This window comes from Podarcis raffonei, chromosome Z (assembly GCF_027172205.1).
Source record: "Podarcis raffonei isolate rPodRaf1 chromosome Z, rPodRaf1.pri, whole genome shotgun sequence".
Lineage (NCBI taxonomy): Eukaryota > Metazoa > Chordata > Lepidosauria > Squamata > Lacertidae > Podarcis > Podarcis raffonei.
The window spans coordinates 17,948,562-17,974,521 of NC_070621.1; the positions used below are offsets into that span (position 1 = coordinate 17,948,562).

The 25,960-nt window shown below is 45.6% G+C and overlaps 2 protein-coding genes and 1 long non-coding RNA gene across 11 annotated transcripts in view; 2 read left to right on the forward strand and 1 right to left on the reverse strand.

Annotated features, from left to right (window-relative positions):
- Positions 1 to 790: 790 nt before the first annotated feature.
- Positions 791 to 6,296, forward strand: BRD3OS (BRD3 opposite strand). 2 transcript variants are annotated; one of them, XM_053374225.1, is made up of 2 exons: positions 791 to 987; positions 4,171 to 6,296. In XM_053374225.1, the coding sequence occupies exon 2, from the start codon at positions 5,011 to 5,013 to the stop codon at positions 5,263 to 5,265; it is 255 nt and encodes an 84-aa protein (XP_053230200.1). In that variant the 5' UTR covers positions 791 to 987; positions 4,171 to 5,010; the 3' UTR covers positions 5,266 to 6,296. The 2 variants fall into 2 exon arrangements, with proteins under 2 accessions (XP_053230200.1, XP_053230201.1); XM_053374226.1 differs by having other exon boundaries at positions 791 to 983.
- A 2,065-nt stretch (positions 6,297 to 8,361) lies between these two features.
- BRD3 (bromodomain containing 3) overlaps positions 8,362 to 25,960 on the reverse strand; it is a 36,164-nt gene continuing 18,565 nt past the window's right edge. For 4 of the 6 annotated variants that reach the window (XM_053374215.1, XM_053374218.1, XM_053374217.1 and 1 more), the window contains exons 7-13: positions 25,092 to 25,220; positions 22,553 to 22,744; positions 21,353 to 21,418; positions 17,954 to 18,195; positions 15,833 to 16,125; positions 14,795 to 14,923; positions 8,362 to 12,937 (exon numbers count right to left, since the gene is read on the reverse strand). In XM_053374215.1, coding sequence (XP_053230190.1) covers positions 12,825 to 12,937; positions 14,795 to 14,923; positions 15,833 to 16,125; positions 17,954 to 18,195; positions 21,353 to 21,418; positions 22,553 to 22,744; positions 25,092 to 25,220 — 1,164 coding nt within the window. In that variant the 3' untranslated portion in view covers positions 8,362 to 12,824. The remainder of the gene's footprint in view (positions 12,938 to 14,794; positions 14,924 to 15,832; positions 16,126 to 17,953; positions 18,196 to 21,352; positions 21,419 to 22,552; positions 22,745 to 25,091; positions 25,221 to 25,960) is intronic. The other 2 variants (XM_053374220.1, XM_053374221.1) reach the window with 2 other exon arrangements.
- On the forward strand, positions 16,841 to 24,305 carry LOC128406665 (uncharacterized). 3 transcript variants are annotated; one of them, XR_008328567.1, is made up of 3 exons: positions 16,841 to 17,134; positions 21,369 to 21,479; positions 24,266 to 24,305. It is a non-coding gene; the product is annotated as an uncharacterized LOC128406665 (long non-coding RNA). The 3 variants fall into 3 exon arrangements; XR_008328569.1 differs by having other exon boundaries at positions 21,369 to 23,923; positions 24,266 to 24,301; XR_008328568.1 differs by lacking the exon at positions 24,266 to 24,305 and adding an exon at positions 22,184 to 22,555.

Below are 25,960 nucleotides of genomic sequence, written 5' to 3' on the forward strand. Positions count from 1 at the left end.
CATATCCAGTGGGGCTGGCAAAAGACACACACACACACACACACACACACAGCCTGAAATCCAGAAGAGCTGTGTGGACAATACTGAGTGATTGGTCTTGTTATGGAAGAAACTCCCTGGATGGATTCAGCTGAAACAAGCTCTTTATTTTTTTAAAAAACCAAATGAACACACACACACACACACACACACACCCTCCGGGTTTTATTGAATTGTTACATTCTCTTTTTTATTGACGTTATGGGCTTTTATTTTTACTTTTTCACAGCACAAAAGCATTGGAGAAATGCTTCAACGGCATGTTCACAAAAGAATCCATGGTGTCCCGACCTTGTTTGGCGCTTATTCGGTGCATGAGACCTCTTAATAAAACTGGATCTTTTGACTTGACAGCATCCTCATTCGGTGAAAGGGACGAGAACTCAGCAGCGCTACAGCATCTTACATAAGGGGTGGAACCTTCCCGGCAGCTCTACTCTACAAAGCTTAATGGGCATCGCAACGGCTGAACTGTCAGGCCGTCTTCCCCACCGGATCGGGGGAAACTGCGGTTTGAGCTGGGGAGGTGAGAGTTCTTTGTTGCAGATTTTAGCTTTGCAAAGCGCCCTCCCCCCCCCCGCGGAAGACGCAGATGCCCATTTCCTTCTCTGGCTCGCCCCCTTCCTTGTGGCCCTCCGGGGCCTGCAGTGCGGCCCCCAGGGCTCCTGGCCAAGGTGGGCTAGCGCACGCGGGCGGAACTAGCTCCGAAGCCGCGGTAAACGGGGGCGGGCTCAGGCGGCTCTGCCAGCCAGCCTCTCCCTCCTCCTCCCGCTGCCAGGAGTGGGCGGAGAGGCTCGGAGCGCCGCCCGTCGACGCCACCGCCGCCTCCTCCTCCGTAGCGTAGAGACAAACGGGGACGCCAAGAGCGCGCAGGAGGAGCAGGAGCGAGAGGCGCCGGGCCCTGCAGCCTGGCCGCGGCTGTACGCCCCGACGGAGGCCGGCAGGTAGGTGAGTGACCGCAGTCGGGGACCCTTAAGCGCATCAGCAAGGACAGGAAGATGGAAGAAGGGGGCTGAACGACGTCTCTCTTTCTGCCCCCCCTGCCCCCCCCCGCCATCCGCCTCTTCCCAGCTTTAGGGTTGTTTGCAGGAACGTCCTTTGTTGTTGTTGTTGTTGTTGTTTAGTCGTTTAGTCGTGTCCGACTCTTCGTGACCCCATGGACCAGAGCACGGCAGGCACTCCTGTCTTCCACTGCCTCCCGCAGTTTGGTCAAACTCATGCTGGTAGCTTCGAGAACACTGTCCAGCCATCTCGTCCTCTGTCGTCCCCTTCTCATTATGCCCTCTATCTTTCCCAACATCAGGGTCTTTTCCAGGGAGTCTTCTCCTCTCATGAAGTGGCCAAAGTGTTGGAACCTCAGCTTCAGGATCTGTCCTTCCAGTGAGCACTCCTTCAGAATGGAGAGGTTTGATCTTCTTGCAGTCCATGGGACTCTCAAGAGTCTCCTCCAGCACCATAATTCAAAAGCATCAATTCTTCAGCGATCAGCCTTCTTTATGGTACAGCTCTCACTTCCATACATCACTACTGGGAAAATCATGGCTTTAACTATACAGACCTTTGTCAGCAAGGTGATGTCTCTGCTTTTTAAGATGTTGTCTAGGTTTGTCATCGCTTTTCTCCCAAGAAGCAGGCACCTTTTAATTTCATGACTGCTGTCACCATCCGCAGTGATCATGGAGCCCAAGAAAGTAAAATATCTCACTGCCTCCATTTCTTCCCCTTCTATTTGCCAGGAGGTGATGGGACCAGTGGCCATGATCTTAGTTTTTTTGATGTTGAGCTTCAGACCATAGTTTGCGCACTCCTCTTTCACCCTCAATAAAAGGTTCTTTAATTCCTCCTCACTTTCTGCCATCAAAGTTGTGTCATCTGCATATCTGAGGTTGTTGATATTTCTTCTGGCAATCTTAATTCTGGCTTGCGATTCATCCAGTCCAGGCTTTCGCATGATGAATTCTGCATATAAGTTAAATAAGCAGGGAGACAATATACAGCCTTGTCGTACTCCTTTCCCAATTTTGAACCAATCAGTTGTTCCATATCCAGTTCTAACTGTAGCTTCTTGTCCCACATAGAGAATTTTCAGGAGACAGATGAGGTGACCAGGCACTCCCATTTCTTTAAGAACTTGCCATAGTTTGCTGTGGTCGACAGCAAAACAATCAAAATCCACCTATTGCAGTGTGGGTCTCTGCTCTCAGCAGGACTAGCGTTATGAACAGACTCCAATTTTATGCTTTGACTTCTATACAGTGGTACCTTGGGTTACATACGCTTCGGGTTACATATGCTTCAGGTTACAGACTCTGCTAATCCAGAAATAGTAGCTCGGGTTAAGAACTTTGCTTCAGGATGAGAACAGAAATTGTGCTCCAACGGCGCAGCAGCAGCAGCAGGAGGCCCCATTAGCTAAAGTGGTGCTTCAGGTTAAGAACAGTTTCAGGTTAAGAACGGACCTCCAGAACGAATTAAGTACTTAACCCGAGGTACCACTGTACAGTGAAGAACAGCCCTGTTTACGAACTACTCGGTTTACGAACTCCACAAAACTGAAAGTAGTGTCCCAGTTTGCGAACTTTACTTCGGTCTAAGAACAGAATCTGAATGGTGGAAGGACACCTGCGGCGGGGGCAGTGGCGTAGCGTGGGGGGTGCAGGGGGGGCCGGCCGCACCGGGCACAACATCTGGGGGTTAGGGTTAGGGGGCACAAATCCACGGGTTAGGGGGCACAAATTACTTGCCTTGCCCCGGGTGCTGACAACCCACGCTATGCCACTGGGCAGGGAAAGCGCCTCGGTTAAAAATGCTTTCGGTTTAAGAACGGACGTCCGGAAAGATTAAGTTTGTAAACCAAGGTACCACTGTACTTTCGTATGCTCTGCATGCCAATAAAGGAGATGGATTGGTAAAAATGGGGAAAGTTGCAGTTCCAACTTGGGTGCTGCTAGCGGTTTTCCCATTAAGGAATCTGGTTGGCTGTTGTGGGAACAGGATGGTGGGGTAGATGGGCCATTGGTCCGATCCAACGGGAGGGCATTTCTTATGGTCTTTCTTCCAGTATCAGAGGCAAGCTGCTTCTGCACGCCAGTTGATGGAGAGTGGCTGTTCTTCTTCTCAGGTCCTGCTTGTGGGCTTCTTATTGGGGCATCTGGTTGGCCACTGTGAGAACAGGATGCTGTTCTCACAGTGGACCCCCTTTGCCTTGATCCAGCAAGAGCTTCTTATGTTCTTACCAAAGTACATGTTAAAAAAGCATCCTCCTCGTACGTCCTGTAGGACAGAAACCCAGGCATCTTAAAACAAAGCACTTTCCCCCAAGCATTTTGCCAAACATGTTGTTTTGTCATGAGTGTTTGTTTTTGAAATCTGTTGACTGTATCTATGTTTTGATAATTAGCATTTGTTTTTAACATCTGTTGACTTTATCTCTGTTTTGATAATTTGTTGTTGTCTCCTTGTTCTTAAAGTTTGTTAGTTTTATCTGTGTTTCTTATAAATATTTCAGACTGCTGTGTGTAAACCACTTGAGAGATTTATCGATTGGCTGAATAAGCAAGTCTGTAGAGTTTGTTAATTAAGCAAAACAAACAACTCAGTACTGACAGTCTTTTCCGCCCCAGACCTACATGGATATGCCTCTGGGGACTGGACCCAGGACCTTTCATGTACAAAGCTTGTGCTCTACTGCTAGGCTATAGCTGTGCTTGGAGGGAAGCCTGTGGCTCTGTGGTAGAACAGTTGTTCTCCATGCAAAATGTACCAGGTTCAGTCCCCAGCGCCTCCAAAAAGACCTGCCCCTGAAACCTGAGGAACTACTCTCAGCCTGTGTAGACAATACTAAGCTAGAGGGACCAGTAGTCTGACTCAAAGAGCAAAGCAACCAGGACCATCTGAGTTTGTTAGTGCTGAGGCTTCTACAATCCAGTTTTGCCCTGAAAATGTCCCCTGCCTAAAACTATGGCAAGCTGCTGCCAGTCAGTGTTGACAGTACTGAGCTAGATGGACCTGTGATTTGACTCACTAGGAGGCAGCTTATTATGTCCATATGCCAAAAACCTGGGATGCTTTTATCAATCTCTGCTACACTCCTGCATTCTCGTATCCTAACTAACTCTGATTGTTCTGCAGATTCTTCATTATCAAAGAGAAGTGACTTGGATTTGATCCCAGCCCAGTTGGCAATGAGTAGAAAAAGTCCACAACCAGTTCTGGAGATGGTCCCAGCATTCAGCATTCTGGCACTCTCTCTCCATGGAAACAGATGTGTCATCTACACTCAGCGTGACTTCCATCCTCTGTGCAAGCAAGAGAATCACCAAACTGTCCTTTAGTCAAGTTCAAGAATCGATCATCAAATCCCTCCCCATTTGACTTGAAAAAGAACGTCACCCATACTCCTCTATTTCCCAGCGTAGTCCTGATGGCTCCTTGTTCTCCAGTCCCTGAAGAAGCAATAAACTGGGGCAGGTGAGTCCAAAAGGTAGACAAGATTAGGAAGCAGAGGTGGGTGAGGGGTGAGGGGGGGCTGAAAGAGGTCACAGCAAGGAAGAGGTTCAAGGGAAGGCAAAAGGACTCTTGAGAATGGGCTGTCTCTTGTATCTACCATCTTGGTACAGCCCTCTCCTTAAGAGTAAGATGATGGTCCTCATGGTTCTGAATAACCTTTAACCCTCCTGCGTTATATGGACACGTGAGAATTTCCAAGGCAGAACTGGATTGCAGGAGCCTAATAGACTTGGGTGGAGCCTGTTTTTTGCCCTTTGAATCAAGCGCCTTCTGATGATGTGTCCATAGCTGGAGTGTTTCCTGTTGCAACCACAGGCCGCCCTTACGCCTCCCGCACTTGCTGTGTCTGGCAGCATTTCTCTCCCAGCCCAGAACACCTCCCCTGTGAGCCCTGAGCCACGGCCGGAAGACAATGGCAACAAGGCTTCCTTCATCTTTTGTGAACAGGTGGTAGCCGTGGGGATGAGCGGACGGCCACCCCTGGCCGAGAAAGCTTTGTCTGAGACTTATGCTCGCCTCCGGTACAGGGATGCCTCTTTGCTGATCTGGCAGCAGCAGCAGCAGAAACTTGAGTCTCTGCCACCAGGAACGTACCTGAACAGGAGCCACAGCATGTGGTACTCACAATATGGCAACCAGGCAATCTTGGTGCGGGATAAGAACAAAGCGGACATCCCCAGGGATACCGGACAATCCAGGTTTTGCAGCGTGATGTGATTTCAAGAGCTAAGAGTGAGCAAGCGAGCCCAGTCTCTAGGCTAACCAAAATGGATCCAGAAAGTGGTTTTCTTTTTTTAAAAAAAAGTTTTATTTTTTATGTTGTAGCTCTATTTATCTTCTACTGCATTTTTGGACAGTGTTCCCGAAGCAATTTGGGAAATGGATTTTCAGGGGCCTCAAGTGGCTGTCCAACAGGTTTGCCTACATTTGTTGAATCCGTCCAAATCAATTTTGAAACTTCTTTGCTGCTACTTTGCGAAAGGCTGTTCCTGATAGACAACACTGAATGTCTCGTCCTCACTCACCCACCCCCATCCCACCCAGGACTCTCCATTACAGATGGAATTTGAAGGTGGGGAGCTGGGGGCCTTCCAGATGTTACCCTGTACCATTCACCAGACATCACAACTGAGAGCCACAATCTCCCCATCTGTTTTAAGTGGTGCAGATGTAGGCAAAGATTTCTTCCCAATCATCTGTTCTGGAGAGGAGTCACATAGGGGCCATTTTGGGGAGGTAGGAAATGCAGTTCAAAACACCTGCTCTAACACACCTTTACCCCTGGCTGCTTACAAACAGGAGCCATTCCACCACCACCCCTTTGCATGCCAGCTTTTTCCTGCTATATGTCCACATAGCGGTCTCCCTCTAAAACAAGCAGGATCTGGAAAATAATGTGATAACCCACCTGCATGAGCACTTCTCTTTTGCTAAGGGAGGCAGTCCATTGAAGTGAATAGGTTATCTCTCATGGACACGAGTTTGCCCCATTCATCCTCTCACGCTGAAGCAGGCATGAATGCAAGCTTGGACTTTGCTTTCTAGGGCCTGGACTGTCAAATTGCTGCTGTGTTAACTTGTTGATGTGCTAACAGAACTACACTAGGTCTTGGGGATGGAAGTGGCTGGGAACAGTTCAGAAGTTTTGTTTTGTTTAAAAAACCTCTTTTAAAGATGTACACTTCTCTGCAACCAGATGCCTTTTGTTCATCACTTGCAGTATTAAAAATGAAGGGATACCTGTGTCAGTGGCTGCAGCAAATTATTGCTTCTCTGTGTGGACACACTCTGACTGCCAAATGCAAAGTCTGTTTTGCAGAGAGTGTCAGTTCAATTTAGCTTGGACAGGCACCGGGCTTGTGGCATTCTGGGAGTTCCCATTGCCTCTTGGGTAGGGCGCAAGAGGAGCAGCTGTAGTGACCCTTGAGGTTCTTTCCAGCTCTACAGCTTTCAAATGCTCCATGTCACACACATTGGTTAATCAGGTTCTCTGGCCCTCCACCCTCCTGCAGACGCCGACTTAAATTTAGGGGAGGGGATGCAGCTCAGTGGCAGAGCACCTGCTTTGCATGGAGAAGGTCCCAATCCCAAATGCCATTTCCAAGGATAGCTGGGAATGCCCCTTGCCTAAAATCTCAAGCGCGCCACTGCTGCCAGTCAGTGTAGACTGTACTGACCTAAATGGACCAAGGGTCTGAGCTCTGCATAAAGCAGCTTCCTATGCTCCTATTTAATTGAGACTAGTTATTTAGAACTACAAGGACTAGAATATTACTTTATTTTAGGGGGAAAGATGTAGCTCTGCAAGATGCAACCTACCTCACAGGATTGTTGAGAGGACACAACGGGGGTGGGCAAAAATACAGCTACCTACACCATTCTGAACTTTGAGGAACAAGATAAAATGAACCACAGGAGTGGAACAATACCATCATAAGAAAATAAGAGCCTGCTGGATCAGGCCAGTGGCCCATCTAGTCCATCCTGTTCCCAAAGTGGCCAACCCATGAGAAGTCCACAAGCAGGATTTGAGCACAAGAGCAGTCCCCTATCCTTGTGGTTTCCAGCAACTGGTATTCAGAAGCATTGCTGCCACCAGTCATTTAAACCTACAGCTGCCAGGTCTAGAGAATCCCAGATGCTGAGATTTCAAGGCCCCAACCTGAAGCCTAGGGCGATGTCACCCCAGAGAAGGTCCTGCAGGTGGTTAATTGGGAGAGACGTGGGGAGGTGGGCACACACTGCATAGTGTCTATGCTATAATTTGTAGCCAGCTCCTCCCAGGCTCTCCTGCCCACCTGGAGATTCAATACCTCCACCTGCCACCTATGGCCCAGAAAAAGGGGGCTTCAGATGAGAGCTGGAGGTCTGGCAACCCTGTAGAGGCAGCTTCTTGGACCCTACTGCTGAGATGTGGGAACTGGAAGTATAACCGAAACCCTTTTAGATCCAAGCCACCAAGATGTGAAGAACTGAGGCACAAAGCCTAGTGAGATGGGTTGGAGCTTAGCATTGCCATGGTGCGGTGGGGGTGGGAGTTAGCTGGTGAAGGGCAAGCAAGATCTTGGTTGCCTTGGGTGGTCGAGTGGAAACTGATGGACCTAACCTGGCATAAAAAACGGCAAAATCTCATCAGCCCAGATTTGATTTTGCTCCTCTCCCAAACTTCCTCCTTCCTCTGTAGACCTTGGTAAAGATTGAGATAGCTTGGGACTTCTGCTGTGCTGTCAGATGTGGTCCCTTTGTAGATTCAAGACAGATTTTTAAAAAGTCCTCCTTCATGCAGCACTTGGTTAAATTATGGTATTCACACACACAGGAGGCAGTGATGGCGACCAACATCAATGGCTTTAAAAGATGATTGGTCTGGCAACCACAATGAAACCTTATGTTAACTTGTGAGGAATGGTTGCAAGAGTTGGGTGTTTTTAGCCCAAAGAAGAGGAGACTGAGAGGAAAAATGATGGAAGATGGAGCAAGCTTGTTTTTTCCTGCTCTGGAGGTTAGGACCCAAACCAATAGCTTTAAGTTGCAAGATTTCTGACAGTAAGAGCTGTTTGACAGTGGAACAGACTCCCTTGGAAGGTGGTGGACTCTCCTTCCTTTGAAGAATTTAAGCAATGGCTGGATGACCATCTGTCATGGTTTCTTTAGTTGTGATTTCTGCATTGCAGCTCCCAACCCTACAACTTTTATTAACTCTGCTGCACAATAAATTGAAAACAGAGTTGTGATCATCACACATTGCCCAACACCGCCCCCCCAAGGCTTTACAAACGTGTGTATTACAGAAGTGGCATTTGCTTCAAAAAATACATAAATAAATCAGGTCTTTGTTCCTTTATTATTATTTTTTCCAAACTGTTCTACTTTTAAAACAATTAAAGATACAGAGACTGACCTGGAAAGGGGGTAACTAGGAATATACAAATAAATCATGCTTTTATCTGGAAGGTACTAATACCTGTCAAGTCCAAAGTCTGTACAAAAAAAGAAAGCAAACAAATCCCCACCCTAAACCCATCCCTGGGGGGAAAAAACCCCTGAATACACAAATAAGGAATTAAGCACCCAGCACAGGAAACTATCAAGAGCCATAGCACCTGTTGGTTAAAGTCAAATACATTTAAATTAAAAGTACTCCCAATTCTTTAGAACTTTGTTTTTCTTTCTTAAAAAAAAATACCAAGACAAATCTGCATTTTTCTTCTTCTTCTGTCACTCTTCAAAATGCAGGATAATTTGTTTTTTAAGTGACCATTGGTGTTAATAAATAAAGTTACTTGTATATACAAGAAGACAAAAACAAAACAAGGGACAGTTAATTATGGAGTGTGTCTTTTGAAAAAAGTGCAGGGATCCAGACTGGAGAAAATAGTTTCTAGAAAAATTGATGAATCTTACAAAAGTGTTGTTATCTCTCCCCACCCCCACACGCACCCCAGTGTATCCCCCCTCCCCCCTTCCTTTGAGGTAAAAGGTTTATTTGGGAAACCTGCACTTTCACAACACAGAAGTAGCTTTCCAGTCTTAAGAGCTTCTTTCCACTGTTAGAAAAAAAGGGTTTAAAAAGGAATCAAGAGAGATTCACCCTCCCCCAATTCATTTCCTATTTGGGGGGCTTTGCTTGGGTCTCAACTATGCACCTCAGTGACCCGCTAAGCCAAGAATGTGCCCTTAAGTTAAGCAATTGGCTCTATGGTTAACCACATCCTCACTATACATTTACAGCACACTCTTATATAACCATTTTAAACAGGCATAGCTTCCCACAAATAATCCCAGGAACTGTTGTTTGCTCAGGGTGCTGAGAGTTGTTAGGAAATCCTTCTATTCCTCCTCCCAGACGTACAGTGCCCAGAGTGGTTTAACAGTCAATCCCTCTTCACAGGGAATTCTGGAAATTGTAGCTCTGTGAGGGGAATAGGGGTCTCCAGAAATTCTCAGCACCCTGAACAAGCCACAGTTCCCAGAATTCTTTGTAGGAAGAAGCCATGACTGTTTAATGTCGTATCGTAATGCTTTAAGTGTATGGTGTAGATAGGACCTAACACAGACCACATAAATTTAAAGCGCTAAGATACTGCTTTAAGCAGGCATAGTTTTCCCCAAAGAATCCTGGACACTGTTCTTTGTTGAGGGTGCTGGGAGTTGTTAGGAAACCCCCTATTCCTATCACAATATCACAATTTATGTTTATTTAAACAATTTATATACCACTTCACTACAATGAGTCTCTTAACAAAGATACAATATATTTTCATAAAAAAATATCAGTTAAAACTATAAAATCAGACATCAATTGAAATAGCTGCTGGAATAATAATAAAAAAAGTTTTCATTAGGAACTGGGAGATCAACAGGGAGAGAGGGTCTGTCTGATCTCAATTGGAATGGAGTTCCACAAATTTGGGGCCACAAAACTGAACACAACATGGCTTCTGGTTGATATGAGCCATGCATCCAAGTCACAGGGGATTACCAACTCCCTTGAAGAGCTCAGTAATTGGGCAGGGATATAAGGGATTCAAGGTGATCAAGTTATCCTGGCCCAGATTATTAACAGCCCTGTAAATTAATGCAATAACCTTGAATTTAGCCCAGTAGCATATGGGCATCCCCGAGAAGAGGTACTGATTGTTTAAGCACCCTGGGAATTGTAGCTCTTAACAACTTCTCAGCAACCAAGGACTGCCTCCTGCAGTCAACATGGTGCCCTTCAAATGCTGGTGAACACCAGCTCCCAGCATCCTTGGCTGTTGGTCACACTAGCTGGAGGCCATGGGAGTTTGGAGTCCAGCCACCTCCAGAAGGCATCACATCACCTAAGCCCAGGTGCCATGTCTTTTGGAGATCGGTTGGCCACCATGAGGAAAGGATACTGTACTAGATGGGCCACTGGTCTGATCCAGTAGGGTTTGTGTTGTTAGAAGCTCTCCAAACATTCCTCATGGAGGAACACCACAACAGCTACTCAGGATGCAGTTGGCTTCCATATGTTGTCCGGACCTCTCAAAAGTCTGGACCTCACAAAAACTGGACAGTGGTGCCACATACCTCACTGGCTAATGTGAATACAGTGGTACCTCAGGTTACATATGCTTCAGGTTACACACACTTCAGGTTACAGACTCCGCTAACCCAGAAATAGTAGCTCGGGTTAAGAACTTTGCTTCAGGAGGAGAACAGAAATCGTGCTCCGGCGGCGCGGCAGCAGCAGAAGGCCCCATTAGCTAAAGCGGTGCTTCAGGTTAAGAATGGACCTCCGGAACAAATTACGTACGTAACCAGAGGTACCACGGTACTTCCTACCTCAACAAAAGGACGATGTGGACCTAGGGCAAAGAGACTGAATGACATCACATAGAAAGGGTCCCAAGTAACAGACTGACCAGGGTGAGAGGGTTTCGTTTTTTAAAAGCCATCGCTACAGAATATTGTACAAATGTTAAATCAAGGGGTGTATCCAATTGCTAGTCCTAGGCCACATTCACACCACATATTTAAAGCACTATGGTGCTACTTTCAACCACCATGGCTTCCCTCAAAGAATTCTGGGAACTAGTTTGTTCATGGTGCTTATACCCCAGGCCCCCAATTCCTTCCCCAAAACTATGGTTTGCAGTTACCTGTGAAGAGGGATTGATTGTTAAACCAGTCTGAAAATTGCAGCTCTGGAAGGGGAAGAGGAGTCTCCTAACAACTCTTAGCAACCTGAACAAACCAGTTTCCAGGATGTTTTGTGGCAAGCCATGACTGTTTAAAGTGGTCTCATAGCACTTTAAATGTATATTGTGAATGTGGCGCTGCTTAGAGCAGACCAAGTGAAAGTAAGGGGTACCCAACCAACTTAGATCCATTCATTTCAGTGGGTCTACTTTTGAGGGGAATTTGGTTGGATGCAAACCAATACTTCACAACAGCAAGCAAAACTGGAAAGGACTACTACCCCCATCCCCAGCACCAACCAAGGTTTGCAGATTGCCGAGAAAAGGTCATTGGGTTCACCCAGAGTTCTACATCAGTGACGTTCTTCCTGCACTCTAGGTGTGCACAATGGGACTGGACCATTCCCAGACTTTTTTTTAAAGCTAATGCTTGTGATGTGTATCGTATGCCTCTCAACCTCCTCCATGCACACACCCAGAGCGACAACAACCTCTCCTTTTCCCATCCTGTAGCCAAATCAGTTTTTTGTTTTTTGAGTTTCAACAATTTCATCTGCTAGCTTTAATAGGTCAGCCAACCTCTCATAACAGAAGCACAAATCTCTAGTATCATTTTTTTTACTTAAAAAAAAGTTTAAAAGAAATATCTAAAAAGGTACATTTTTAAAACAATCCACAGTACGTGAGCTCTCTTCTCCTCCTTCCCTCATATATATATAATATATTTATATATATATATAAAATGATGCTCTTCAGCACACATGTAGACGCAGGGCCCAATCCACAAGGAAGGTCTGCTCATGGTCTCTGTACTCCCACCCCACCAAAACAAATGGGAGAGGTGCATTTTGTACACCTCCCTCTCATTTGAGAGAAGGGGGCATGCCCAGGAGCATTCCATGGTGGATTGGGCCCCTTGGAGGTTAGGAATACTAGTGCTAGCAACAAATACAATCAACTACTTCAAAAGCTAACGTCTTTCAGATACAGTACCGTTTTACAGAGAGGTTCTCCTCCCCACCACCCCACCCCATTTAAAAAATTCCCCACTCCACATCAGCAGCAGCACTGAGCTGAGTCTTGGGCTGTATTAAAAAGGAATTTCCATGGGGGAGGAGGGAAGAGTAAGAGAGAAAAGTTACCAAAAAACACCCCCCCTTTTTTAATATTACATCTCGCAAACATTTTTTTTACTCATCTCTCCAGTTCCCACATCTCTTGCTGTTGGTCACCAAAAGACGTCTCAATGATTTGATTTTTTAAAAAAGTTTAGAGACCTTATATGCAAGGGAAAGTTCTTGCCTTAAAAAGTCTAGCCACACACACCCCCCCAAAAAGATCTTGCAACCTAATAAAAGCTGGGTGGGGAAAGTAGGGGGAGGAAATTAAATTCTGGAAGGTTTTATAACACTGAATTAAAAGAAAAATTAAAAGTAGAGGGGTGGAATGAGATGCAGAGCTGGTCCTGTTGCAAGAAAGCAGGTTGGTTTGTTTTTTAAAAAAATATAGTAACGAGGAAGAAGCAAAAGGGGACGCTGCAGAACTTTCCGGGGCAAGTGCCTGTGAGACGTCCATTCGCTGTCCGGGAGCGTTTAAGGGTCTGTTGCTTTATTCTGAATCGCTACTGTCCGAAGTGGAGCTTGAGCTGCTACTCCCTGATTCCGAGGAGCTGCTACTGCTCAGGCGAGAGGGGCCTCCAGAAAGGGTGGAGCCAGATTTTTCTAGCAAAAGAAATGAGAAAAGAAATAGCATTTTAGGTGAAAGCAATCTTCAGCCTGGATATTTAAGATTCAACTTCTCTAGGCTAAAAATAGTGCATTCAGACGTGTGGAACGTTGAATTAGGATCCCGGATGAGAACACTAGTGCTTCTGTCCCATATTCTAACACTCGTTTCATATTGCAGTACCTGTTGAATTAGAAAGATCATAGACTCAAAGAATCGTAGAGTTGGAAGGGGCCACAAGGGTCATCTAGTCCAACTCCCTGCAATGCAGGAATACCAACTAAAGCATCCATGACAGATGGCTATCAAACCTCTGCTTAAAAACCTCCAGCTACCCTCCAAGTTATGACACTGTGGCTTTTTAAACCAATATACTGGAACGTTGTGCTAAATTTCATTCGTACCCGTTGTGGAACAACAAATGTCACTGGGCATCAGTGCTACTCCTCCACCCTTTCTGCACATGCACACTTCTGTTCCCCCATGATTCTTCCCATGAAAATGGCAGAAGAGAACTGTATGGTTGGCGTAACTGCCCCACATTTTATCTCTTTGCTCCCATGGTTTTCTGGGTTAAGGAGGCTGCAAATGGATTTTTTCTGGCATCACAGAAATGAGTGCTAAATATGTACTATGTTCCTCTAGATTTATGAAACTGGCTCTTACACCATGTGGAAGCTCAACTATAACACAGAAATTGGTTGGGGAACATCATGAAAGTGGAATAAACTGTTGTGTGAAGCAACCAAAACAAAACCTCCTTCCCTGTTAGGTCCCTAAATAAAAACCCTAGGAGTGATGAAGTCTAATTCTGGACATAGTTAACTCACTCCAGCAGGAGGAAGTAATGGCCACCAACCTCAATGACTTCAAAAGAGGGTTGGACAAATTCATGGAGGAGGAGACTATGAATGGCAACCAGCCAAGATGGCTATGCTCTTCCACCACTGTCAGTTATGCTTTGGAATGCCAATTATTTGGAATCACAAGTGGAGAGAGTTGCTGTTGCTCAGATCCTACCTACTGGCTTCCAGTTGGAGCGTATGGATGGCCACTGTGAAAACAGCATACAAAACTAGATGGGCTCCCTTTGGCATGATCCAACAGCATCTTCCTATGTACTTATATTATTCTTGGATATTATTATTATTATTATTATTATTATTATTATTATTATTATTTGCATTTCTATACAGCCCTTCATCCAAGTATCACAGGGTGGTTTAAAATATAAAAACAAATGAACAAAAACCCATAGTTACAAACAATAACACCCCCCTCCCCAGTTTAAAAGTCCATAGATTGTTTAATTAGCCAAAGGCATAGAAGAGGAATGCTTTTATCTGGTGTTTAAATATAGGCAGTGAAGGCGCAAGGCGAGCGCCTCTGGGGAGAGCATCACACTAATGGGGAGCCACCACAGAAAAGGTCTGTTCTTGTGTTGCACCCTCCAGTTCGCTTGTGGAGGAGGCACGTGAAGAAGGGCTTCAGATAATGTGCACAATGGCCAGGATGGTTGATATTAGGAGAGGTGGTCCTGCATGCAAAGCTTTGCATAGGGAAGGTTGCAGGTTCACAATGGCCAACACAGTATAGTGGGTAGAATCACAGAACTGCAAGCCCCAAAGGATCATTTTGTCCAACCCCCTGCAATGCAGGAATCAGGAGTGTCAGAGGCTAGGACCAAGAAGGCATGGGTTCAAATCCTCCATTTGGTCATGAAGTCTACTGGGGCGGTCACACTCCCCTGCCCCTTCTTCTCAGCCTAACCTACCTCACAAAGTTGTGAGGACAAAACAGGGAATCAGATGCAGTTAGTAAATGCATACAGGAAGGGAGGAGGTTTTGTTCACCTTTTTTTGCAGGCTTCTTGTTGTTGTTCAACTGCCCGCTGACGTCCTGAAGCCTCTTCTCCAGCTCCTTCTTCTTTTCCTGAGCAATCTCCTCCTTCGACTTTGCCACCTGCTTCTTCCCACTCGCAGCTGCGGGGGAGAAAGGCACAATTGGTGACATGTGGAGAGAGAAGGAAGAGTCAGCAACCACTGTCTTTTGCATCCTCATGCCAATGACTCCCAAGAGATGCTGGATGGGGGAGGGCCAGATGGCCTCTTGTGGGTTATGCAATAGCATCTCCCCAACTCCAAAACCTGAGAAGTGGAGTAGTGTGGGGGACAATTGGGGCAGTTGCCCTGGGGGAACAGCCTTGAAGGAAGCTTCTTTTGACAGGCTGGTGGGGAAGGTCAAGGCAAACACAGAGATGGAGGAAGAGAGATGGGGTTTGGACCTTGTCCTGGGTGCTGACAACCCATGTTATGCCACTGTGAGTGAGGGAAGGGCCTTAGATGGTAGAGCACCTGCTTTGTTGAATGCCCAGTGACATCTCCATGTAAGGCTGGGGAAAGATGGACCAAGCCGGATGGACCAAGGGTCTGATTCGGTATAAAGCAGCTTCCTATGCTCCTATTACATAACCCAGCCCTTTCCTCAGAACTATGAGGATTAGAATCATGCCATGTTTAGAGGAGGAGCCATAGCTGAGTAGCAGGGCATCTGCTTTGTATGCAGAAGGCCCCAGGTTTAAACCTCAATGGCATCTCTAATGAACCCAGGACCTTCTGCATGCAAGCATAGGCTCTGGCACTGAGAAATGGGCCATCCCCTAAAAATAAAAGAAGTTCATTGTTTACAACCTTTGGGACCAGTTGTTGCTTAGCCTACCTCACTGGGTTGTTGTGGGGATTAAATGAGGAGGGGGAAGAGACTCATGTATGCCTTTTTGAATTCCTTTGAGGGAAAGGTGGAATATGAATGCAATATATAGGTAGATAAAAATAATTAAGATATGGCCCTGCTCATTTCAGGATGGGTCCTGGAAGGCTCCCTCCACTTACAGAATGGCTTCCGTTGCTTCTTCTGCAAACAGGATTTGACGTATCTCTCCAGCTCCCGTAACGTGGTAGGCTTCAAGGTTTCGAAATCTATCTCAATTTCATCAGGGTTGGAGTCCCGGAGTGAGGGCTCTCTTGACTGGATGATGTGTACCACCCGGCCCAGCTTCTCCCCCGGCAAGCGGTTGATATCCAAGCTGAGTTGGCGCTTCTCATCGTAGGTCATGGGGAGTCCCTCTTCCTCCTCATCCGAATCGTAGGCCACAGGAACTTGTTTCCCGCCTTTCTTCGGCTGCCTGCAAAGTTACTTTGCTATTATTGCCTGCAAAGTTAATTTGCTCCCCACTGTGAGGGGAGGTTTGTGGCGAAATGGAAAGAGAGAGGGTTTGGTGAGCAACATAAGCAGGGAATAACTAGGGGCTGCCTTCCCTGCTTGTGTTACTCACCAAACCCTCTCTCTTTCCACTTCCCGTGAAAACATTTCTACAAGCACCAAACATGAAGAGCAGTACCCAACTAATTTCTACTCAGAGTAGACACATTGAAATTATTGTACCCAAGTTCATCATGGCCATCAACTTCAGTGAATCTACACGGAGTAGGGCTAGCATTGGTTTCAGCCCCCTTAAACAATTTCTGCAAATGTGCTATTAATATTCCATAAAACTGGGTCACACACACACACACACACACACACACACACACAAAATGTGGCAACTAATTACAAAGGGCTGGAGCTGCAGTGCTATAAGGAGCAGGTGGCCCAAGTCACGCCAATACAAAAACCTCACACATACACTTAAGTAAAATAATGTTATGTTTACCACCCCCTCCCCTCCTCTTTCTTCTCCTCCCAAGTTTATACTGTGTACAACATCAATGTCTCACACTGAACATAACTGATTTGCAGAAAAGACTCTATGGAAATAGAGACAACGCCCGTACTTTTGTAACGCAAGAATTTTTTAAAATAAAAATTATTTTTTAAAAAACAACAAAAAACCACCTCCTCCTCAGGGGGGGCTTTCCCATGCAAACTTGGGAGCTGATCCTCTGTGACCAACTCCTCCTTTCCTTCAGATTAGTTCCAGTCAGCACAGAGCAGGAGGAAGCTTCTTTTTTCATGAGATGAAGCATCCAAATCGCTAAGTAAAAGGGTTAACGCTCACAAAGGGCTATAGAACTCTGTGATGTCACAGGCCGTGGCAGTTATTTTCCGTTGGTTCAGTTATGGCAGTTATTAACAGTCTTCACAGTCGGAGCAGCAGATATGTTCCGTTATGCTGCTGTCTACCTCAGAGTTAGGTCAGTCTGCAACAGTCTTTTGTTGTCTTAGGTGTGATATGTATTAGTAATAGAAGTAACATCTGCCTGCCTTGTATATTTAATCTAACAAGTGCAAGCACACTGTGTAAAAGTTGTTTGTTATTTAAGCTTTAAACAGGGAGTGTCTTCCATATTTTTTTTATAGGAGGGAAAGGGAACTAATGAAAGGGTCAGACCCGGGCTCTCTTCTACGTAACTCTGTAAATGGGAACTAGAGTTTAATTCCCACACTTTTCAGTGACTTAAAAAGGCCCCATTTAATGCCGATTGGGTGGCTTTAATAATAATAAATTTTTATTTATACCCCGCTCTCCTCAGCCAAGACCAGGCTCAGGGCGGCTAACAACCAATAATAAAAACAAGTTGATTAAAATACAATTTAAAAGATTAAGATACAACATTAAAACATTAGGATGCAGCCCCTTCACAGGAGGAGAAAGGGGGGAAAAAGAGGGGAAGGGAATCAAATTGGCTCCAAGCCAAAGGCCAGGTGGAACAACTCTGTCTTACAGGCCGGGCAGAAAGAAATCAGATCCCGCAGGGCCCTGGTCTCATGAGACAGAGCGTTCCACCAGGCCGGAGCCAGTGTTGAGAAGGCCCTGGCTCTGGTTGAGGCTAATCTAACTTCCTTAGGGCCTGGGACCTCTAGGGTGTTGCTATATATGGACCTTAAGGTCCTCTGTGGGGCATACCAGGAGAGGCGGTCCCGTAGGTACGAGGGTCCTAGGCCGTGACATCAGAGACAGGGACCGTACTGCAGAAACAGTAACCCCAGACCACTACACCTCTCTCCTTTACCTGTTTGCGGTGGTGGTGCTGTTGGCCTTCTTGGCCGGTGGCTTTTTCTGCTGGGCCTGCTTCACCGGCTGAGTGACCTTCACCTTCTTCTCCTCCTCAGCCTTTGCCTTGTGCTTCTCTTTCTCCTTCTCTTTTTCCTTGTCTTTCTTTTTTTTCTCTTTTTCCTTCTTCTCCTTCTTCTTCTTTGGCTTGTTCACGGGGGCTTGCGAGAGAGCAGCAAGTTGCTCGTGGACAGCCTTCAACTGGCAGGGGAAGATGGAAGAGTAAAAGCTTAAGGTGGCCATATTGCTCCAGAGCCAGCTCCCTTGGAGGGAATGAGCCACTCTAAAATTGTGCCGGGGGGATCCCTCCTGCATTTCCCACCCCACCTTGATCATTCTCCATCAATTAATGAGGAAAGAAATCACATTCAACAACTATCAAATTTGGGTGAAATTCTCTCCCTTTTACCTTTATCTTAATTTCCTGGTGGCTGAGGGATATTTGCCAATGTTCTCTCAAATCTACAAATCATCTCACCACTGGCTGCACCTTCTGCAGGATCTTACAGGGGCTACCACCAAGCAGTGCTCCTGGCAAAATGCCATTGGCGAGAACCAAAAGCTAGCCCCTCCACCACCCCATGTGTGGTGGCTCTATATATGCCTGCCATGATCTGGGCTACAACTGCATGGATAGCAGTGGCTTCATACCCCCCTCTCCCAATTGATTGATTGCATAATATTTGTATACCACTTGACTGTAAAAAAAAACAACAACCCTCAAAGAGGCACCAGATGTGGTCCCCTCCCCATGGAGGTGTCAGTTCTCAAACAACCCTGCAGACGTAGGGTGGGAAAGCAACAAGCCCAGCTTTGCTTGTCTGATATATTCCCAATGCATCGACACCAGGGGAGTGAGGAAGACACACTGCATTTGGTGCCTGCTAAAAATTGTTTAGCCAAGCTTTTTTTTGGTAACTTGTAATTTCATTTTATAATGTACTAGGGGTTGCCACCCCTGCTGTCGCCTTCCCCAGCTGTGTGCCAATGCAGCTACCGCGCATGTTCACTTTACTTGCTAACCCCATCTACCCCTTTTGGCTTTCCACGACACCTGACCAACCTCTCTTCCCTTTACACCTCACCTATCCACCCCCCTCCACAGCTTGCCCTAGGCCCCACCCCTTTTAAAGGAGGGGGTGGCAATTCACAGAGTGGCTTGCTAAACAGCTGTGTGAAGCTCCTCTCCCTTCTATGTTAAGCCTCACTGCAGGCACATTTAATGGAGGGGGGAGGTGTTAATAGAAAGCAGCTTGTTAAACCACTTTATGAAGGACCACTCTGCCTTCCATTAAACCTGACTCTAGCTGTGTTTAATTGAGGGGGGGGTGTTGCTTCATACAAGAGCTTGCTCAGCTTTTGTGTGAAGAGCCTCCCCTCCCCCTAAGCCTTGTTGAATGCCTTTTTAGTGTAGGGAGTAAGTGCTTTGCAGTGCTTCCCTTCCCTGTTAAAATAGCTCACCTGTTCTTCATGCTGTAGTTGACACTGCCCCCTACTGGTGGCCATGCAAACTGCAGAGCATAACGGCACCTTGCATTTCTCCATACTGTATATAGGAAGATATCTTTTTAAATTCCTATTTTATTTTGGGTGTAGTGGGTGGGAAGGTTTGATTGGCCATCATTGCGTCTAAAGAAATAAAAGCCTCTCTCAGTACAATGACTGATGGGCTCTTTCCCATGTTCAACCACAAGCTTACAAACACACCACAGACCACCTGAATGAAGCTCGTGGTCTACTGGTAGTCCACAGACCAAGGTTTGGGAACCCCAATCTTCAAAGCAGAAAAGATGCCCTTACGGGCAGCCTCCCCTACCCACTTGTGGGGCTGTCTTTTCCCCAAGAGGTCTGTGAACATCCAGTCCCGAACATTTCCTTGCTTGGCCATCAACTGATGGATGAACACATCAACATTCAGAATAGGGTCCCTTCTAATGTCATTTTTGTTTTTTCTATCCCTGCATTTTTAACTTGCCCCAGGCACTAAGGATTGAGTGAGAATGGAACTTTGTATTTTTTTTAAAAAAAACACACATAAAAATAAATAGTCCTAAAATAAAAATGGAACAAAAACAGAGCAAGGGGTCCCTTTTAAAAGTGTTAAAACACAAATAAGACTTGGTTCAGCAGTATCACTGTGTGTCCCACCTCCACCCCAGGAAGAAGCAGAGACATCACCTTTAAAAGAATTATCATGAGGACTAGAAATTTGCCCATCATTAAAAAAAAAAAGAAAAAAGTGGGATTCTCAGGAAATCTGGTGGGAGCACTGGGTTATCGCTTTGGATTGCAAACACTCTATGGACTCAGCAGCACTGGCTGTGGAAGAGAATGTACTGCCAATAGGTTCCCCCCACCCCCCGCCCAATGGAGGAGGACTGAAATATGGGACTTTGTCTAAATCATCATCAGATCCTTTAACAAAACTCCTAAGATAAGCATCAGTTAAAAGCAGTGATGAGGCCCTGCCCTTGGGGGCTCACAATCTCATTTTTTCCTACTCTCCTGCCATGCCAAGAGCAACAAAACTCTAAAAAAGCCCTCTAGAATATAAACTGTTGTAACAAAATAGTCTATAGCGGGCCACCTAGCTCAATTCTTATCTAAACCAGGTGTAAGAAACATGTGGTGCCCTCTAGATGACGCTGGACTTCCAGCTCCCATCAACCCCGCCAGCCACACTGACAATGGTCAGATGGGAATTGTGGTCCAACAACATCTGGAGGGCCCCCAGGCCCCCATCCCTGATCTAAGGAGTATTCCACTACTGCATGCAAGAGGTGGAAGGATGCCTCTATATAGAAGAGACATTCCCTCATGTGAGAGTGGAATCCCTCTCCTTGGATAAAGGGTGGGGAACCCGTGGCCCTCCATTTCTTGTTGGACTTCAACTACTATCAGCCCCAGCCATCTTGGCCAATAGTCAGGGGTTGATGGGAGTTTTAGTCCAGCAAACAGCTGATGGGCCACTGATGTTCTCCAGTGCTGCTTTAAGCATTCTCTCATCATTGACCAGATCCAGGTACTTTTAAAATTCCCGTCCTCCATGACTGTTAAAAGGATCAGAACTCAAAGCTCTTGACCTCTTGTCACCCTTTCTCTTTCCCCTTTCATACCCAATTTATTTTAAAACAAATTTATTATCAAAACACCTGCAGAATCCCACCTTGCCAGCTGAAGCCCAGAGCTTTACTGGATCAGCAGGACGGAAAAATTATCTCACATGCAACACAGCAACACAGCTTATAGATAGGATATTATATATATATATAGCTATGCTAATGCTACACAACTTGACATATCCGGACAGCAATAAGAAAATGAAAATTTTAAAATTAAAATTAAAATAAACAAATACATTCCATCCATTCCAGTCTCGGGAGTCATTGACCTTGTAGCACTGCCTCAATGATCGGGAACAGTCCTGTGTGAACAAGAAGACAGGCGAGGAAGCTAATCGTGCATCCTGAGTGCGAATCCATTCGGTAGGAAGGGGGGGGGGAAGGGTAGGGGATCCCGCAATCTGCATTTGCCACATGAACACACACAAAATTACACTCTGGTCTCCCAAGGAATCCTGAGAATCTTTTCATTTTTTCCTCTCTTTCCTTTTAAAAGGGCCAACTTTCTAGCCCTCCAGGCCACTCAAAGTGCATGAAAACGCAAGGGCCAGCAGCATTTCCCCCACTCGCAATTCTTTTTTCATAATGTATTTTTTGCATTATAAGAACGACACAATGTATGCCTTCAGGCACCCAATTTTTTAAAAAAGAAAGAAAGGTTCCTAGTAAGCCAAAACTGTTTGGATTATTTTGGGATTATTATTTTTTTAAAGCCTCTGAATATTAGCCACATTGCAGTTTACTTTATAAACACTAAAAAGCAGGACCTTGTTTCAAACAAGTAAATGATCATTTAAATTTTTCAGAGGCAAGTGTAGCTCTCATATTACAGATCAGCCCAACTGAGACTAAGTGACTTATACTCCAAAATAAGTTATTTTGCTGAGGTGGTTCTCAAATTGAAGACTTCTAGAACCATATGTGTGCTGGCTGAACACTAGGTTTTTTCACAGACATATTTCATAGATACCAAAATGTCAAGCAAGCTCACGTATAGAGGGGCTTTTATTGGAGCTTGGCCTGGAACCCATTGGGAATGAGATCTCAACGTTTGTTTGTTTTTAAAGGACCATAAGAACATAATAAGAGCCATCCTGGATCAGGCCAGTGGCCCACCTACTCCAGCATCCTGTTCTGACAGTGGCCAACCAGATGCCCTAAAGGGAAGCCCGCAGGCAAGACCTGAGAGTAACAGCAACTCTCCCCGCTTGTGATTCCTAGCTACTAGCATTCAGAAGCATCATTGCCTCTGACAGTGTAGGTAGACCAAAGCCATCATGCCTAATAGCCATTGATAGCCTTCTCCTCCCTTAACTTGTCCAATCCTCTTCCAAAGCCATCCAAGTTGGTGGCCATCACTGCCTTGCAGGACTGAGTTCCACAGGTTAACTGTGTATGGTGTGGAAGAGGACTTCTGGCATGGGGCCACCTCTCACCTGCTCCTGCAGCTCAGCCAGCCGTGTGGCTCTTTCCTCTTCAGAGTCTGAGCTGTCCGAGTCGGAGGAGCTCTCCTCGCTGCTATGGCTGCTTTCCATGCTTTTGCTGACAACGGGTGCCGTCTGTGGGGGCTGGGCCAGGGGCTCTGCCGGCTCATCCGGCATCTTGGCAAACCTCATCTCAAAGACGTCCTGCGTGCGGAGAGAGAGGGCATATGAAAGAGAGAGGTTTGTAGAGGGGGCAGAGAGAGCCCACAACCCTTCTAGGAACATAAGATAAGCCACTGGCCACATCCAGTTCAGCATCCTGTTCTTACAATGGCCACCCAGATGCTCCAAAGGGAAGCATGCAAGTAGAGTCCAAGCACAAGAGCCCTCTTTCCTTCTGTGGTTCCCAGCAACTGGTATTCAAAAATATCATTGCCACCGACCATAGAGAAAGAGCACAGCCATAGAATCAAAGAATCACAGAACTGTAGAGTTGGAAGGGACCCCAAGGATCATCAAGTCCAACCCACTACAATGCAAATAATCTCAGCTAAAGCATCCATAGCTAGCAGCCATTGACAGCCTTATCTCTTCCACGAATTTGTCTATTCCTCTTTTAAAGCCATTTAAGATTGGTGGCCATCACCACTTTCCATGACAGTGAGTTTCCCCACCCCCTCCACCCACTTTCTCCTTGGAAGCAGTGTTCCCTAACCTCCCATTCAAAAAAATAAACAATTTGGAAAAAAGGCAAGGATGTGAAACACAAGAGCATCATTGCTGAGTCACACCCCCCAAAAAAAGATGGGACGTATATTGGCCAACTGGGCATAAACTGCTTTGATGCAGCCTAGTTGCAGAATCCTCTCACATTTAGCTGTTATTTCTACACTGCAGGGGATTGGACTAGATGCCCCTTGAGGGCTCCTTCCAACTCTCCAATTCTGTGCTTCAAACCAAATCGATTAAAAGCTAGCAGGACTGGATGATAAATAGCTAAATTACAGGAAGCAGATGCTGAAATTGAAATGCCTTCCATACAAGGATTTGGAGGAGAAGATAAAATCACAAATAGTGATATGGAGAATTGTCTGGATGTGGCATTGATGGATTTGAGAGGGGGGAAGCACTGGGAAAATCTTCATTCCTGGCCTTTCTTCAGTTCTAGCAGACAAAGTATATTCTGCAGTCAATTTGGAGTGAATTCAGAGAATGCTGCTGCTAAATTTATGCTATTCTCTATGGAAAAAGACTTGGAAAAAAAAAACAAAAAACAAAGGCCCTAGAAGAGCAGATTGGGATGCTATCATAAATACAACAGGAAATGGAAACACAACAGGAAATGGAATTTGAACATACAGGACATGGACTAATGGATATATAGTAAGAAAAATATAGAATATTATCCCAATATGTGACCACACTGGATAGATTTAAAATGGACACAGACAGAAGAATTTACTGTCAGCTGATATGGAATAATGCTGGTGGGAATTAATGGAGGTAAAGTTAATATTAAAGAAAAAATATGGTTGACAGGTACCAATAATAACAATTCGGGAACCTATCTTAGGCTTTTTGTGGGGAAAATAAATGATTGATTCTGAGTCACCTTGACTTAAAAGAAATATTGTTTAACAGAAAATAGAGAAGATGGGTGTTAGCATGGACTGAATGTTTTAAATAATCATATTTTTAATGTACATGGAAATGTCACTCTTTCAGGGCCAAATGCTGGGAGGAGAAAGGAAAGATTCCAGGTGAGAGCTGGGAATGAGCTACTGTCCCCTTTAGGTGGTAAGGGCTAAAAATTACTCTTAAGAGAGGACTCTATATTCTACTTATTCTGTTTGTATTTTTTGTAGCAGTTTTTATTGTATTATTTAAAAACTTTAATAAAAATCTCATTACAAAAAAAGATAGTTCCCCCTCCCCTCCCCAGAAGGGACACTTCTGTCCATAGGCCCAATTATGCCAACCAAACCAAGCTCACCTGTCCTTCACCTCCAGGTAAATACCCAGCTGGTCTAAAAATGCCTCACCAGTCAGCTAACCAGAGGCATCCACTTGATTATCAGTGCTTGTAAAGACCTCTGCCTTTGCCTGCATGATTCCCCCCACCTCCCGCAACTGCTCAGGCAACCCCCCCCCAAAACCCCACCAGGTCACCCAATATCACCGTGACATCAGGTGACTGACAGACCGGCATCCTCACCCACCTGTCACAATTTTGCCCAGTGGGAGGAGAGGAGAAAAAGTTCTGGCCCACCAGCGGGACTTACTTGACCACCTCTGCTCTAAAAGTGTCCCCAATGCAGATGTGCATAAATGATCCACTCTGCTCCTATGAGGAGGCTGCTTGTCGCTTCTCTGCCTGAGTCACTTCCCTGGGACAGGCCAAATCAGGGACAGAAATGCATTATTTTGGAGGCAGGCAAGGGGAATTAGGCACAATCCAAAGCCTCATAGGCACCTTTAACAAGGAAATTAATTTATTTCTCATATCAGTTTTTGAGTCTCTGTTCTGGTTCCATTTTGTCCATCACTTTACCTGAAGCTTCCTGGCCATAGCCACGACTTCATGGTCTGGAGGGTTGTACTTATAACAATTAGAGAACATTAACCGGATGTCCGCCGCAAAGCTCTGGGCATCTTGATAATCCCGAACGTCCATTTTTTTCTGCAAATACAAGAAAGTCGGGAGGGAAGGAAGAACAGGGAGAGGGAAAGTTGGATAACAGGTCGAAAAAGCCCTAAGCAACTTGAATTCACATATGCAGAAAGGTTTTTTTTATTTTTAAGGCAGAGTTTAATCTGGGGCAGGGCTGGAAACCATCGACAAACTACTATGGTCACTGCAGAGAACAAAACAATTATTTACAAGCACCTTTGATGCTTAGAAATGCTACAGGAATAAAATGATACAGCTGAGAGTATGTCATGTGGCATTTGAGTTTTGCTCATGTATGTTGTGAAGGTGGTGGACTCTCCTTCATCGGAGATTTTAAAGCAGAAGTTGAATGGTTATCCATCAGGGATTCTTGAGCTGTGATTCCTGCAATTCAGGGGGTTGGATTAGATTACCCTTGACCCCTGAACCCTAAAATTCTATTATATCGGAAATCTGCCAGCAAGCATTGGAGGAGCAGCAAAAACAAGTCCACTGTTGATGGACCAGGCCACAACTCCCCCTCATCCAATGCCAGCATCACCCTGGCAGCTGCCTCTGATGGTAGTCCCTGGGTGCTGCCTGATTAGTTTTGACCCGTGACAGGGTCTTCTCTGTGGTGGCTTCCTGGTTGAGGAAAGCCCGCCCTAGTGAGAAGCACTTGTCCCAACATTATTAACTTTCAGGAGGGGTTTGAAAACATTGATGTATGAGCCTTTTAACCCAAGCTTGTGGTGGCTGAAGAAGACTGT